General features: G+C 42.3%; 2 protein-coding genes across 48 annotated transcripts in view; one reads left to right on the top strand and one right to left on the bottom strand.

Annotated features, from left to right (window-relative positions):
- Window positions 1-358: 358 nt before the first annotated feature.
- LOC119166605 (uncharacterized) overlaps window positions 359-16,683 on the top strand; it is a 171,620-nt gene continuing 155,295 nt past the window's right edge. For 2 of the 3 annotated variants that reach the window (XM_075891580.1, XM_075891579.1), the window contains exons 1-5: window positions 359-471; window positions 2,228-2,464; window positions 3,202-3,387; window positions 5,729-5,865; window positions 6,429-6,584. In XM_075891580.1, coding sequence (XP_075747695.1) covers window positions 424-471; window positions 2,228-2,464; window positions 3,202-3,387; window positions 5,729-5,865; window positions 6,429-6,584 — 764 coding nt within the window. In that variant the 5' untranslated portion in view covers window positions 359-423. Of the gene's footprint in view, window positions 472-2,227; window positions 2,465-3,201; window positions 3,388-5,728; window positions 5,866-6,428; window positions 6,585-9,686; window positions 9,872-16,683 lie in introns of those variants that run through there. The other variant, XM_037417954.2, reaches the window with a different exon arrangement.
- The window catches only part of LOC119159557 (alpha-2-macroglobulin-like protein 1), a 164,455-nt gene continuing 158,588 nt past the window's right edge, over window positions 10,817-16,683 (bottom strand). For all 45 annotated transcript variants that reach the window (XM_075891542.1, XM_075891540.1, XM_075891532.1 and 42 more), the window contains 5 exons: window positions 15,247-15,362; window positions 14,984-15,071; window positions 13,725-13,799; window positions 12,067-12,169; window positions 10,817-11,465 (listed from right to left, as the gene is read on the bottom strand). In XM_075891542.1, the coding sequence (XP_075747657.1) occupies window positions 11,422-11,465; window positions 12,067-12,169; window positions 13,725-13,799; window positions 14,984-15,071; window positions 15,247-15,362 (426 nt within the window). In that variant the 3' untranslated portion in view covers window positions 10,817-11,421. The remainder of the gene's footprint in view (window positions 11,466-12,066; window positions 12,170-13,724; window positions 13,800-14,983; window positions 15,072-15,246; window positions 15,363-16,683) is intronic.

The following is a 16,683-nucleotide window of genomic DNA, read 5'->3' as shown; positions in this document are numbered from 1 at the left end:
AATAAAAATTTTAGATGATAGTCAACGCCTGTGCTGTCCATTCCTTTCTTTTTGTCTTCGCATGTGAGTGCTATTTTATGATGCCGAATAAACGCCCGTTTTTCGCCGATATTTTAACCGTAGACGAAAAAAAAGAGTCACGCTCGAGGTGCTTCTGTTCACGTTCGGCGAGCTTATTGCAGCACTATCGGTGCTCGCGTGTCTCGGGCAGCGCGTTCTCATTTGATTTACTGGGGTCCTTGCTTGCATCGTGAAGTACGGGGTTCCGAGACTCGTACAATGTCTTCACCACGTATCAGCTCGACTTCTGTCAAGAAAGGCACCTGTGCCACCGCACTCAACGAGGTTCCCACGAGCACTGCTACTTCCGCAATACCACAGGGCTCTCTCAAGATCAGCTGTTGGCTGTTAGTGCTCACCGTTATGACTGTGGCAGTGTATATGATCTTGATGCCATCTTCGCGTAGACAGGTAAGTGCGTTCGAACTCTCTGCTGTGCTAGCGTTAAACGAAACGAGCCAGTAATGTTTTAGAAATGCGCACAGCAACCCAAGTGGCAGTGTTCCTGGTTATTGGAATCCAATCGTAAGTGACATATAGGGCTAGTCCTCACTTGTCAGCGTTGACTGCCGTGGTGGTACGTATAGGTTACGGCGCGGTATCTGCCGTGGTGGAGCAGTAGTCAAGGTTCCCGGCTGCTGACGCGGACGATGGTGGGTTTGATCTCGGCCGTGGCGGTCCGATTGTGATAACGGTGAAATCGTAGAGGCCAGTGGGCTGTGCGGTTTCAGTGCACCGTTCATGGCAGCGCACGTTGGAGAAAACCAGTTTGTCGAAATTTTCCGAGCCCTCCACTACGGTGTCTTTTACATCTATATGGCGGTTTTGAAACGTTAAACCCCAGATATTAGTATATTATTATTATTTTAGTAATATGTTGTTACAGCGTGGAGTAGCCGACCCGTAAATGAGTAGTTTGATTGCGGTCGCGTCGGTTGCATTTAGAGGTAATATGGTAGAGGACCACCTAGTGGTGCGACGTCAGTGCACGTAAAAACACCAGATGATTCGAATTCGCAGAGCTCTCTTCTCCTGCAGATATTCCTAATCATGTCATGGTTTGGGCTCTTATTTAGTCAGATATTTTTTTATGTATTGTACGAGATCATTGAAGCTGATTCTCGGCAGCAGTGGCATAAATTATTTTCTACTGTCGCTCTCAGTGTTTACCGAGAGAAATAAATATTTTGACTATTTTTTGTTATGGTACGCTAGTCTGCTAATGAACAAGACCAATTTAGCGTCGACGCGATGATGTTCGAACACTGTGATGACGTCATGTCAAGGCATTTTGAACGCTGTAGAAGTTCGTTATTTCTTCTGTTAAAAAACAAGACGCATTTAGAAAATCATTGTCTCACAACACTAGGCATCTTGCTTGCTTGGGTTTCTTCTTGAAATGTCAGCGCTTCTACTCTCCTATCAATAATACAAATCTTTCTAATTAATCTTGGTTTGGGCTCGTAAATACCCTAATATTATGTTTTAAATTCTATGAGATAATTGGTCAACAGTGGCAGATATTTTCTGCGGTTGCAGTCAGAAATTACCTGTAGACTTAACTATCTTGGTGTTTTCGATACTCGATATAGTGCGCTAATCTGTCAACAACAAAGACAATTTAGAAGTGATACGATGCCATTCAGTGAAACTTGCGCTTGTCCCTGTCCCGTGTTTCTGTGTCCTTGTCTTTATTTACGCGCACCAGCTTACCTTGAGATACGATGTCGTCAGAACCTCATGATGACGTCATGCAAGGCCAATGAATTTACCCTAGAGGCTCGTAATTTGTACGCTTTAGAAATAGGACATACTTAGAGTATTTTTTCTGTCCCACAAAGGCTTGCTTTAGTTTCCTTTTCCTGAAAACCCAGTGGTCGGGACATTCCTATCATGAATGCACCGTCACACTGATAGCACGTTCTTCGTTCGTTAGCTCGAAGTTCCAGGTGTGAGGAGTTAATGAAAAAAAAGGCATGCCACATAAGTGGTAATTAGGCATGCATTGCTTTTGTAAGAACGAGTACGCCCCCAGGTACGCTTTCTTTTAGAGAACAGACTCACCCACCGCAGCTTTCGTTTTCAGAGGCACACCGTAGCGTACCTGTGGTATTTTAAGTGTAATGTGTTTGTACAACACCATAGAAGCGTGCTCACTCGCTCGCAGGATAGCCCGGTGGGCACCCTGATTGATTTGGACGATGACGAAGTGGGTCGCGACAGGGCCAGTGCCAACTTACGGCCGCCCGTACGTACCCCTCTGCCAGCCATAAAAGGACGGCTGGCATCTTCCAAGCACATTTCCACCACCGAGGCCATGGAAGCTGAATCCGACAGTGATGCCAGCGTGGCCGACAATACAACTGAAATGATGAATGCACCCCAGATTGTCGTTCGTAATGAGGTGCGAAACGTTTTTCTTTGACGCCCAAATTCTAGCAGTACCGCGGCATCTTGCGATTATTGTCAGTAGATAAAGTTATATTATAGCTCTTCAATTTTTTCAAAGAAGGCATTTCTTTCTTCACGTATGAAACAAACAATGGCGCAAAAATGTCCTAGTTGCATGGTACAGGACAATCACTTTTAATCGTAGCAACACACAGTTGTCCAAGACGGAGCACTCTACGTATTCAAGTCATGGAAACAGACAAGTTTTCGTATAGTCATGCGTGTTTCATTCCTAATATAACTTGACGGAACGATAGAAAACATTGTACTAATTGAAATAAGATGCTGAGGTCCAGATAATAAATTCTGAGAAATTTTAAATAATAACTTGGTGCCTAATGTATCTTGCAATGTGTATATTGACATTTTAAAGACAAGATCTTTTAGCCTGTCATAAAAAAATATCTGCTGCCGAGCATCGATGACAGGGAGTAGTGTAAGCATGAAAGGTACCTTCAAGGAATGTTATGGGTGAAATGTTGCATTGTTTCATGAATTACTTCATTAGCAGTGGCATGGTCAACATATGACGTCCCGATGACGTCTTCTGATATCATTGCATGAAATTGTTTCTCGATCCAGCGTAAGCCGATGCCAACGTAATGCAGCATCGCTAACGTGTGCATAAAGCCTCGGGCGTCGGTGGGAGGAAGCGTTATCTGAAAAAATAAGAATTTTTTTTTTTTACAGTCACGTGGCTCCTGCACGGAGCAAGCACAGTTCGGCGTCTGCACGTACGAGAACAACCACGAATTTTTCTTCGACATCGGGAAGCAAGAGTGTCGTTCGAAATCTCGGCAGCTGCCTCCCTCCTGCCTGGCTGGACAGAACCGGTTCAAGTCATTTAGAGACTGCAGGCTCGCTTGCATGGACCAGGTAAGGACACATCCACAGTCGCATATTTTTTTTTCAAAAGCATAACGCATAGCCTGCATATATATTCTGCTGCATGAAAAATGCAGTACTCCGCGTAATGACTTCAGCTTTTACTTTACTGGGTGCAGATTCAAGAACCCCAGGTGGTCGAAATTTCCGGAGCCCTTTACTACGGCGTCTCTCATAATCATATGGTGGTTTTCGGACGTTAAACCCCACATATCAATCAATGCTTTTACTTTACTGCGTCGAACATTTCGAAAACGCTTACTGCTCTCCCATATAGTAAGATACATACGTAGTACATTAAATCATCACAACGTCGCGCAAGAAACGCGTAAATCTGCTTGAAGCTGTTTTGGTTCCCACACGAGAGTGCAAGCTTTCCTTTTAGTGATTTTCGTAAGAAGGTGCTGTAACTCTCAGCGACACTGGAAATGTCTGAAATATTTTTAAAAGCTTTGCTCATTTATGAATGAACGCAATTCATATGCTGCTATCACCGAGGAACAATATATTAATGCGCTGGGGTGGGTGCGCCGAAATGGGCAGTGGTTATATGCATGACGACGATTGGCAAAATTCTACGAGTATCATACTTTGCTAGTGTCAGCTGTTAGCCCGTGTCACATTGGAGGGCCAGTAACCTACGCCATACCACTTCGTGGTTTTCTTTTGCCGGCACCACTATTGCCAGGGCGAGAGAGCTTTCGTGTTTCGCCATGATTGGCGGCACCTTCGTCGCACAGTGCGTTGAGCAGCTTCTCTTGTTTCCTGCACGGCATCGTATACGCAGAGCACTGCCCTTGTTTCCATTCAGCATCTTACTTTTTTTAAGTCTATGCGTCATCCTTATTACATTTTAGAGACCGTTTATCTTTTGTAATAGTCGAATTAGCTTGTGAGCAAGGGTATGAGAATTTCAACATTTCGAATAAAATTGAGCATTTTTTCCAATTCGAAGCGTATTCGATTCGAAAACTGTATATATTAATTTTCCCGAATATTCGACCGTAATCTGATATGTGGTCAAACAGGCTAATATGCAGGAAAATTCGAATGTTCGAACAAATGATGACTGGGGATCATTACTTATATTTTCTTACTAAAGCATCTGAAATGCGTACACGTTAGATTAGACGTTGTACTTTGCGGTTGCTGCATACTATCATTATGTGCGTATTATTGCTACGTTCCCTGTATTGCCGGTAATTGCCCACGTTTTACCACAATAACAAAAAAATACGCGTGACGTGCGCGCACAGTTTGTCTGTCCGGCCCGCTCAGGTGACAGGGACGTTTTCTTTATCACTGTAGGTGTCTTGCGCATCATATGTTGTGCCTTCGCGTTCAATGATATATACGCTAAATTACCTGCCAAAAATGTCACCTCAACGATGTTACGAAGCTTGGAAAATAAATTTTGCTGAAATTAGTTTGCGATTCTTTCTGCACTATAAACTGCACCTTTCTGCCCCATTTCAGCACAAACTTTGTTTCTGGCATTACGTCACGGCTAGTACTAAATATTCAATATAGCTCATCCTTAATGACATGTTACTCACACTTCTGCTACATACATATAATGTTCGTTACACTTTTAGGCTGTTTTGGTAGACTGGTAGACGCAAAGTACAGAAACAATCTATCCAGAATTTCGCTCTTCATTCGGCCGACGTTGTCTATACATTGCTTCTTTTTCTCAGCTTTCTACAACACGAAAAAATACAATCTTTTTCTGCGTTTATCTCTGCTTACTCTCGCTAACCATTATTCAAGCTATTTAGCTCTATGGTTGTGGATCAAGATGTCGTGAGCATTGACTGATATGTGAAGTTTAACGTCCCAAAACCACCATATGATTATGAAAGACGCCGTAGTGGAGGGTTCCGGAAAAGATGTCATGAGCACTGCAATCGTAATAATGCATGAAATAAATAGGAAATATGGTAAAAAAAAATCTCACTCGTTCTAACACGTTCTTTGAAACTTCAGAAACGCTGATTATATAGGTGCTACATCGACCAAAGTATTTCGAAGCTATTGTAAATCACTTTTGTCGGGCGTGTCCATCATTTTCTTTGTTTTCTCTTCCAGCCCAATCTCAATCTTAATACTCGTTAACGAAGCTGTTTCAGTATTAGATTGCTTTGTAAGTGTTTTATCCCAAGTTATGCTTCCATTTTTTTGTTTATTCTTTGAGGTAGCGCATGGTTTTGAACAACACAACTTCCTAAATAAATATCTGAATCGATTATTTCCTGGATGTCTTCATAAGTGAACAAAGCCTTGAACCCGAAAAATCGTCACATAAAGTTATGGGAAGTATTTTTTCATTCAGGTTCCAGAACAAAGGTGCCAAGCCGAACCGCGGTACCAGAGCTGCGCACCAGAAGATATCGTGCGGCAGTGGTGGTACCTGAAGCGCGGACGATGTCACTTATGGAAGTTCCCAAATTCCAACTGTGTATCAGCAAGGTATGAGGAATACTCACCTACTGTATGATGACGCTCAGACTAATGCTAGCAGGCTGAAACAATATATATTTTATTTTGTGCGTATTTGCTTATTTTGAACTTGATAGTGATTTGTTGAAAGAGAATAAGGTATGTTGCCGGGATGCTTTGTGTTGATGATCACTGAAGTCAGGATCATACATCGCATATCCATCGAGTTGCTTGTTCTAGCTTGGCAGTGCAACAATAAATTGTGACATAGAAAAAAAATTATCGTTGCACACAGCCGATATATCTCTCTGAGCACTTGTTTAATGCAGCCAATATAAAGTAGTGTTTTCACATAAGAGGGCATTGGTATTGAGATCATCGTGAAGCAAAGAGATCATTTAAGCAGACAATAATTCTGCAATCACAGCAAGTGCACTAGAATATAGATTTTCACTTTGAAGGGATTTCAGCAAGAAAACTGAAGGCTTATACGTGCCACAATCTTAGCCTTTTTTCACAATAAGGACATTCGCTGTTCGTATTAACCGATAGTGGTGGCACACTCTACCACTTTTTTTTTTCTTCCTGAACAGATTGGCCCTGTTCGAGAGCGAGGAAGACTGCCACAACCTGTGCGTGGCGGGAAAGCCCGTTGCTCGACATCCCTCCTGTGCCGAGACCCCCGTGCAACACGTGTGCACGGCGCTCCATATGGTCTACCCGGTTCTGGCCAGGCCACACCAAAAAAGGTATGGATGTTCTCTCATGTTGTTTATTAATTACGATAGTCTTTCTAATTTTTGTCTGTCTGTCTGCACATCAGCTGTGTGTCCGCCCTTAACGATACCTTTAACGGCAACCAAAAGATACCGTAAACGGCGCACCCCATCCGCAGCGCCCACCAATTTTGCTGAAGTTTTAGCGTTCATACTTGTGCGATTGTCAATTGAAAAGCGATTATTGCGCATATATGAGACACCATAACAACACGCCAATAATATGCATGTGTGCCTTTATACTGAGATAGGCATACGTAATTATTTCTAAGAACCGTAGCGTTTATCACGCTGTGCTCATAATGCAACGCTTACACAAACTTGAAAGCAAGCGTTTCCAACGCTTTGCTAAGACGACACGATGGTGGCACGGACCCATCGCCTTGCCTTTTACGCCTTATCGCCTCCAAGATGGGCGCACACGCCACACGCTTCGTTTTCCAAGATAACTGCCAGATAGCGCTCATGTCTCACGTGTGACGTGACTCGATGCGCTCATTCGCCTCCGCTGCACGCTTGGAGCACTCTGACGCAACGCCTCAAGAATATAATTCACCGAATTTATTGCGCAGAACATCAAATAAACGTTTTAACGTGATAGCGTTAGAGAGCTCGTGTCACAGAAATTCCGCTTTCGGCGTCGGCCCCGATGGTTCTCACTTTCGTCTGTGCTTCTGTGAGCGAAAAAGCAAGTCACAGAGATTGCCACGGGAGGCCGCTACCTGTCCACGCGTGCGAACGCGATGACACTGAGTAAGTCGCGCATTCTAAAAAGAAAGTGCTCAAGGTCATGAGGCGCGGTAGTTTCTTTGCCCCTGCCACCCCTCCTTGCCTATCTTCCAGCGCTTTCGTCGGGACGAGAGAAGAGATAGCGCAATTGCAGCATGCGACAAACCTTTGTGAATCCGCTCGCACTGGACGGATTCTTAAAATTTTTGTGGCGTTGAATTTGTGAAGCAATAAGCTGTTCTAGCAAATTCATTCTATAGTTACTTGAAAAAGCGTTTAAGGGCCCTTCTAACTCATTTTGCTCGACAGGTGTCACGACAAAAACTAGCCCATTCGGCAATTTGTAGGCGCATTTGGTAAGCCTCAAACTACGCCGAAAAAGGTCGGGATAGTGCAGCCATCGCCGCTAAAAACACACAGGAACTTTCAAGCAGCTCTAAAAATGGACAGTTATGTTCATATAGCGGAAAGCATATCCTCCCTTTCCAGAAGGGTTGATCAAGCAAACAGCATAGGCTAGATAATGTGTTGCTATCTCGGAGGCATGATGAGACTCTTTCTGGCCTCCGATATGGCGAGCGCGCGGCGTGTGTCTTGGAGGCCGTGCGACTCTTGCTTTATTTAAAAAAAAACCTGCATGTACCATTCACGCGCACGCTGGTACGATCTACTGTGTGCGTGTCTGTGATTGTAACAAAACATATTAATAAGTAACCACTTAGTGGTTGAAGGGTGCCATAGTGGCCAAATTTTGCTATCGCATTCTACTCTTAAAAGCGAAGCTTAAGGGTCCCCAAATTTTAGTGCACTCTCTCCAGACGCAAGCCTATCGTCTGTCGACGACATTTGCAGTGTAACATGCAGATAGGGAACCATTTTTTATAAGAACTGTACGTAACGCGTTGTAGGTAAGCAAGTGCATTTTAATGCGATAGATTTAAAGAGTTCTTTTTGCGGAAACTCTGATGTTGGCATCGTCGGTTGTGAGCCAAAAATCATTTCTTTTGTGACCGAGAAATTGAGAAACGTGTAAATAAAATAAATACAAAAAAATTTTGGGTGTGAGTGGGGTTCGAACTCGGGATGTTTACGTTGAAAGCGGATGTACTGCAGCACAGCCGTGCCCCCGCTTGTGAATACAGTGAAAATAACTCTCTCTGCTTGGAAATGCAGTGAAAGTAACTTTCATGCTTTACAAACACACACGCTCTGCATTGTGCTTCACGATACAACATATAATCTTGCCGTAATAACGCGTGCCCCGCCGCGGTGGTCTAGTGGCTAAGGTACTCGGCTGCTGGCCCGCAGGTCACGGGATCGAATCCCGGCTACGGCAGTTGCAATTTAGATGGAGGCGAAAATACTGTAGGCCGTGTGCTAAGATTTGGGTGCAGGTTACAGAACCCCAGGTGGTCGAAATTTCCGGAGCCCTACACTACGGCGGCTCTCGTTATCATATGGTGGTTTTGGGACGTTAAACCCCGCATATCGATCAATCAACCATCGGGCATCAGAACATGGGATTATCATAATGAGTTCTCTGTTTGAAGCCAGTCATCCACTTCAAAGCGCACACACGTTACGACCACACACGTTAAGGCCACGTAGTTGGTGCATAGCAAGTTTGAAAAGATTTCATACGCTCATAAGGCACAACTTAAGGCTTTGGGCCAGTGAGCTTGCCGGCTCTAGCATCATTTACTGGGGTGCCTGCTTTTACCTTCTGTAGAAGTGTTTCAAACAGATACATAAGTACAGAATGAAGGTGCCCAGATTTAGTGAGCCTCATCAACTGTCTGTCAAACTTGCCCTAGTAGCCACTCTTCTGATGTCCTTCAAAACTTACCGACTTGTTCTCATAAGACCTCTTGAGGGCCAACCCCAGGCAGAGTGTAGCAAAGGCTCTTTTACTGACTTTAAGTGAGCGGGGTCGTATGGTAAACGTTATTTTTTAGGGCGTCGTAACACCAGCATACATTATCTTTTGAAAGCGCAAGATTTATGTCAAGGCACAAGCGTGCTTACAATGTGTGCTGAGCGTTTCCGTGTCTCTTATGTGTCTCTGCTATACGTCATGTGTATTAGGAAGAACCCAATAACGAGACCCTCTGCAGGGTTTTCGCGACAGACCGACCACCTTAGCTTATGTTATGCTGTTGCCAGTCATCGGTGCGTCTCATTATCGACAGCTCTCACAGTGTTATATAACCGTCAATATAGCATATTCTGGGTCGTAGTACATTGTAAAATTAAGAAAAGCTATGACATGCCTCTATACTCGAATCATGTGTACACGGCGTACTCTTTTACATGATAACACGAGCAATGCTCAATGTTTCGCTACAGACTCACCTGCGTCCAGACAGACCATTCGGAACCTAAGTGCCTGACGGGATCTAATCGGTTTCGCACTGAGGATGCCTGTCGGGAAGCATGCCTGCAGACTTGACAGTCCTGCTACATCTGACGTCGCTGATGAACTTTTTGCGCGTTAAAGCATTCGGCATGATAAACGAACATTGACCGAGGAATCTCTTTCCATTATCTATATGAAACTTTTTCGCGTTATTCCTAGTCATAAGTTTGTAGGTACATGTCTGGTAACTGAAGCCGGCAATACTCGTGGAACAATCTTAGTTAAAACGCTTTCTTGCATGACACTGCATATTTCAGTTACTGTTTCATGGTAGAGAAAAACTGCAATAAGCAAAAGAGGAGTGCTAGTGAAATAAGCGAGGCTGATACATCGATATACTCGGTGTATTGGCCTAACTTCTGTTCTGCCAAGAAAACTAAAATTTTTTGCATTTTGCAATAGACGTTTATATGAAATTTTTAAGTAATTCACTTAGAAGTCACGCACTTTTGACGTAGCATTTGTATGAATAGATGTACTGTGTTCTCCACGCATACAGTAACTTAAGGCTCACAGCGTCGTATGTGCCTTTTTCTAACCGACCTCCAGCTTTGGCAAGATAACAAGGATGCCTCTGCAGTCAGTCTTACCTAGGCGATATGTCAGACTGACAGCAGAGGAGACCTTGTTGATACGTAACGAACGCATAGAGAGCACGCTATCAGGGACTAGGAGAGATGAGTAATAATGTGCAGTTCATGCCTGAACTTAAGATGCAGCGTAGGCACTTGCCGAATCTACTTAGAGGACTAAAGTACGTAAGATGCACCTATCCTGCACAAAAAAAAATTATTCGGATTGTTTCCTTGGTTGGCTGTGTATGTGCGCCATTTCTGGTTTTATAAACGCACCATCGTAATGTTTTCTTAACATTTCCCTTTCATCGCTCCCTGTCTTGGTTGACACTAAGCTCTGTAGATGGACATCCCTAATGAGAGACATACCTGTCGTCCCAAAGGGATGTTTGCGTTACCTTAACAAGACAGTGTTTAATACGAGTGCTTAATTGAAACGATCAACCTAGTACAGGCACTCACATGAGCACAAAAAATGACAACGGTTCTGAAAAAATTTACCTTTATTTGCTCTTCATGACACTATGTGTAACAGTGAGTTCTCGCAGATGACAACGTGCTTATCGCCCTCGCAAGTACAAAATATATAAAGCTACTCTTCCACTCGGCTCGCTAAAACGCTCTACGGAGAAAACTCAACATGGCGACGTCACAAATGCACGACTGTTTCACGCACACACATACACACGCACACTCTGTTTAAGTCCTCCAACCTTACTCGGGGATGAGAATTAAATATTGTGTGTCCCGTTGGCTTGCTTCATGGTTCGCGCAGTGGAAGCCATTATTTCTTTTTTTGTTTCGTCTTGCTTCGCAACATGGCACATATTAGTAAGTACTCGTACATTCGTTCATTAAAAAGTGTGACCGGTATAAAAAAGCCTTTGGTGGTGTACACTATAGACAAAGCGGAAAAGCATGATTCTGGTGACGACAAAAAAAAATAAAATATATAGGTGCGAAAAGGTAAATGCGCGTTGACTTAATGTTGTGTTTGTGACTCGTATTGTCATTGTCCCGTTCGTTCGAAAAAAAAGGCGCGAGCAAAATATAAAAATAAATGTTGAATAAAAATGATGATTGATGTTTACTAGCACGACGCCACGAGGGAGTAGGGCACAGAGTTGCTGTTTTCTGTAAAAAAAAGGCAAGCCACAATGTAAATACGTGGTAATGTACTTAGACAAAAGTTAAGACGCGCACACACTCCGCTACAAGAATATTGTGCCGGTTACACAAGGGTTAGTTTTCTTCTGCAGACACTGATTGCAGATAAATGACCTGTGATTTACATAAAAAGCCGTTTTAGCGTAAAAGAAAGTAAAACAATAGGAACAGACTTAGGATAGGTTCGTTGCTGCCAAGTCTTACTAGCTTCTTAGTATTTTTACTAATAAGAATATTTGCCGTTTCGGTAAGTTTCTGATTCAACCGTTCAAATGCGTTTATGTCACTTTGCATCTCAATGGATGCGATAATTAGGAGTTTTAATTATGTATTATACTTCCCTAAATTTATTAGGCTAAATTTACTCATGACAAATAAACAGGATACTCGTGGAAGCGTAACTTCGAATGAGAATCATAATGTAAAGGTTTTTTTGTCTTGGATTAAAAAAAAAACTGCCACGAAAAATGAGAGACGGGCAATAGAAAGGTTCATGCACAGTTTAAAATGCGAGACATGCATATGATACACGCATCCCCGCATCTTGCATTCGGTTAAGTGCATTTACCTTGCTCGTAATAGTCGTAGACCTTCACTGTGGCGGGCTTCGCGTCTTCAATGGCAAACTCGCGGTGAAGGCGAACGTCGAAGCACTTGTTCTCTGACGTTATCTGAAATAAAAACAAGTAATAACACTTAGCGAAAATTTATTTGTAGGTAAAAGTTTGATTTTAGAGCGATATTCATTCCTCACAAAACACGATAATCAGATACATTGTAGATAATCCCCACGGGCACTGTTCCTGTTTGTGAAGCCAATATTATATAAGAAAACAAAGGCCTGCACAAAGAGATCTTGCGGTAGAATGATTCGCAAAGGAAATTGTCAATGGCGATGCGGGAGATATTCTGTGCGAAGCCAGTTGGTCAATAAAAAACGCGATTTATGAGCCGTAACCTTTGAGAGTTCGGCCCCAGAAAGCTATCGACATTGATATATCCTCCATTGCGAATCTGAATTCCATCGCTATGATTGGCTTCGTTATAAACTGCGCAAGTGCATATATATATATATATATATATATATATATATATATATATATATATACGTTTTAGTAACACAAAAAAAACACATTTTCAACGTTTTTTTAAGAATGCGCAACAGGTTAGTTTCATTTTTGTTATGCATGACCTTTTGATTTGTACGTTTCATTTTCATTATTCCTTTCGATGAATGCAGTAGTGAACAGGGCCCGAATTCACGAAAACAAAACTTGCGTTATATATGCACGTATAATTAAATTTTGACGTACGTTGACAATTGGCTTATTATTATGAGCCAGACGACTACCAGAATAACTTATGAAGGAAGGATTTCGTTATAGCGACGCTAAAGTCAAATATTTATTTCAGAATGAAAGATCAATGTATGACAGCGTTTAAAACAACAATATTACCAACAGAAGTTCCCTACTTACCGAGAAATCAAAGTAAATGCATGAGAACACAGGCGCTACGATAGGACACTCGCAAAATGATCCCTATTACGCCAGACATACCACTTGCAATTAATCCCTAGTAATCAAACTAGCTGCACTGAATAAAGAATCTTCTGTTATCAAAAGACGTAATAAAATGCTGCTTGTTCGTTTCTGTTCGATATATAAGCTAAAGAAACCCCGGACGTTACTATGGGGAATGGCGCTAGTGATTCAAAAGTTCAATGTTCATCTGGTTAAACTGGGCAGGACGTGCCATCTAGCGGAGTCAAGTTTAACCAAGCACGCTTATTATCTCGGAGGCCATGGCTAAGAACTGTTCAATGGTTATTGTTGCTGTCGTGACTCCCGGTATACGTTCTCTCCGCTGCTACTAGTGTCGGCGGCCACGAAGTAAAGCCGGGCAACGTTGTGCAAGGCAGCAGTGACGTGGGACGGCCACTTTCAGACGAGCGATTTGAAGTGCGCTAATGCGACGCCAACCGCTAAAACGTGATTTTTTTTCAAATTAAAGACTTTTTTGGCACAAATGTAGCAATACTAGGTTTTTGGAACACTATTACAGCTATCAACATCGACTTAATATTTGCCTTTAGTGTTCCTTTAAGTTGGTCTGAGATGTTCACAATATTATTCAATAAGTGAAGCAGAGCATCTAAAATGAACTGCAGTGCGCACTCGCAGTGCAAGTTCATTCTTCATGCTTGCCTAAAAGCCAGTGTCTTACCTCCTCAAAGTAGAAGTTCACTTGGTTCTTCTCAACTTCGTGCCTCTTCAGCTTGACGTCTTTCTCACGGTATAACTGCCGAGAAAGCAGCACCACACCAACTCATGCCGTATCTCAGTAAGATATTGTGGGATTCTGAACGCAGAATAACATTATTTTGCCACTCTTTTAATTGAATACTACTTTTCCTGGAATCTTGTAATATAGTTACACTTTACGACCACCATCACCACCACCACCTTTCAGCCTCTTTCCTTAAGTAACGCTGTTTCATGCATTTGTGTTCCACAGCCCTTAACTCACGTGTCATGAATAGTTACATCGCAGGCAATAAGGGTTCTCAAACACATGGACCGCGAACTTTTGCTCTGCTTCAGAAGAGAAAAAAAAAGCTTTTGTGACTTTAGTGAGCAGTTCTGGCATAGTTTCTCACGTATTGCTGTTATTAACGCTTTGTTGGGGTAAGCTACAAAGACAGAATTGGCCTCCATTTCATAATTTGTTGTTATTCAAATAAGCATTGATATCTTTGTGAGAATATTTGAATTGAAATTGAATTAATGCAGACTAACAATGTTCGATGCCTTGCACTAAAATGGAAAACCGCGCGCCTACAATTTCTTTACCTACTTTGAAATTGGAAACTAGCGATTAAACCCTGACCCTATCTTTCATCTTCAACATCAGGACTTACTCGCCACCATCATCCAAATTCAATGAGATCATATTTTAAGCGAAAAGAATAATTCAAACTTTCTTGTTTTTCATCGCACTGCAATAGATTGGAATAATGCCTTGTCGCCTTCCATCACACTGTGATGGTTTAAAGCTGTATTACCTATATTTATGTTTGCTTTGTTAGCTTTATTTTGTTTGTATTTTCACCTCACCTGACTTGGACCTGTATAAAGCTTGTAGTATTGAATAAAAAGAAAAGTGGCGTCAAGCACTTTTGAAATATGACCCGTATATGATATATGAGAAAAGACTTCTTCAATATTTCAAACAGGCATGTTATGTGACACTTTGTTAAATTTCCTCCACATGTTACCCCTTCCCTCACTTCGATTATTTTCACTATCCCGGCTGTTGCTATAAATACTACGACGGCGGCTCACTAGCTGAGATGATCCTGAGTACCCAGGTATAATGAATTATAATTGCAGTAGCCAAGAACTCCAGACTCTGAAGTGAATCGTTAAAACTACATCGGCCACTGCTGAATATTCAGAGTACATTAAGCGAGTGTCAATACGTACGCTGTAAATGTGATCCTCGTCAGGAATGTAGCCGGAAACCAGCTTCAGCTCCAGTACTGCCATGTTAGAGGGCTGCTCGCCATCGTATCTGGAGAAATAATAAAAATAGGCCCGTCAGGTAAGTGTGTGAAACTTCTCAACTGTCCCATTTGAGTGACGGCAAAAAAAGATCAGTAAACGATATATTGAAAATATATAACGGGAAGAAATTCACGCATTTCGCTTATATAGAAAGTTCATGTAAGCACAGGGAACGTGCATACCTAATGCAGATATTGAGCTTGTGGTCGTTGCAGTCTGTTGCTTCTTGGGACGGAGTGGCCGTGAGTTCAAAGCCTTCGCTCTTGGGTGCCGTATGAACATTGTACTTCAATGTGGTCTGGAATGAGCACAAGTAAAAAAAACAATGTGTTGTACAATGATTAGCTAGCGTAGCCTCTAAATTAAATAACATATTGACGTTTTCACCCGACGGACCAAACAGTGACAGCGATAGCAATGCGTGGCGTGGCGCTTATAGAACCTAACCCTAACTTTACCGAGAAGACAAACACAGCGTTGGTGCGATGCAATTATCCATGTAACTGCTCACTCCACAAAAATGTCAGTGACCAGGTCGCTACCGTGCGTCTCACAGCACTGGCCTATTGAGATGTGTCGCCAGCGGCAATTCAGGTGCTGTATTTCGATCAGGGATGCACTGATGAACGGTAAGCAGCACGTTCGGTGGAATTTCATATGTAAGAGATCGGGAGTTAAACGGGAAACAACCGGAGTCAGCGCCCAGTAGAATATTAGGCAAATGTATACCTTGATTGTAATTACTCAAATAAATGCGTATACACAGAAGCTCAGCGACAGCGATGGAATGATTGTAGCACCCATTAGTAGGAATCATACTAGGTTCGGAAAACCAGACACAGCGTTTGTTCCGCCATTGAGGTGATTTAGCGCATAGTCTAGATGGTCTAACGACTTCGTTTAAATGTTTTTGCGCCCAAGCGCACTCTGTACCTCTTAAAACATAATTCTTCGGCCTGCGTAAGACGTGCATAGGATAGGCTGTAACAGCGTCCGCATAAATTCTGCCGCGATAAAATGAAAGGCTTGGTCTAATCTAAATGTGCAATAACACTTCAGATTGAGTCACAATACTTGTATTCTGTTACACTATCTGATAGGAACCCAGCCATGGAGGCCGCTTTTATAATGGAGAGGAAATGCTAGATGCTTAGGTACACTGCGATGACAGTACACTTTAAAGGAGATCAGACAGTCTGAATTTCCGGAGCCCTCCACTACAGCGTCCCTCATAATAATATCGTCGTTTTGGGACGTTAAACATGAGATATTATCTCCGCTATAGCGTCTTTATGAGTTTTGTTACTTTATTTTTATGCTAATATGGTTAATATGAAATATGATTTTATTACAAAGCATCACTCAGTGGCTTTCCGTAGTAAGCGTCAGTGACAGTGAGCACCTATATATAGACTTCACACATGCATTTAGATGACATCATATCACTAACAGTGATGCCCTACACTGTTCTGGCACTAACTCGAGGTTAAAAAACACGGATCGGAGAAAAATAATGTTATATATTAAACATAAAAAGCAATTATGCAAAAAACAAGTTCACAGCTATTCCTTTTTGCACATATTGTGCTTGTCTCTACGCAATTCAAGGCTTTATTCCG

This window comes from Rhipicephalus microplus, chromosome 1 (assembly GCF_043290135.1).
Source record: "Rhipicephalus microplus isolate Deutch F79 chromosome 1, USDA_Rmic, whole genome shotgun sequence".
In the NCBI taxonomy this organism is placed as follows: domain Eukaryota; kingdom Metazoa; phylum Arthropoda; class Arachnida; order Ixodida; family Ixodidae; genus Rhipicephalus; species Rhipicephalus microplus.
Note: the sequence above shows the minus strand (reverse complement) of the source record. Positions and strands in the feature narration are given on the sequence as shown.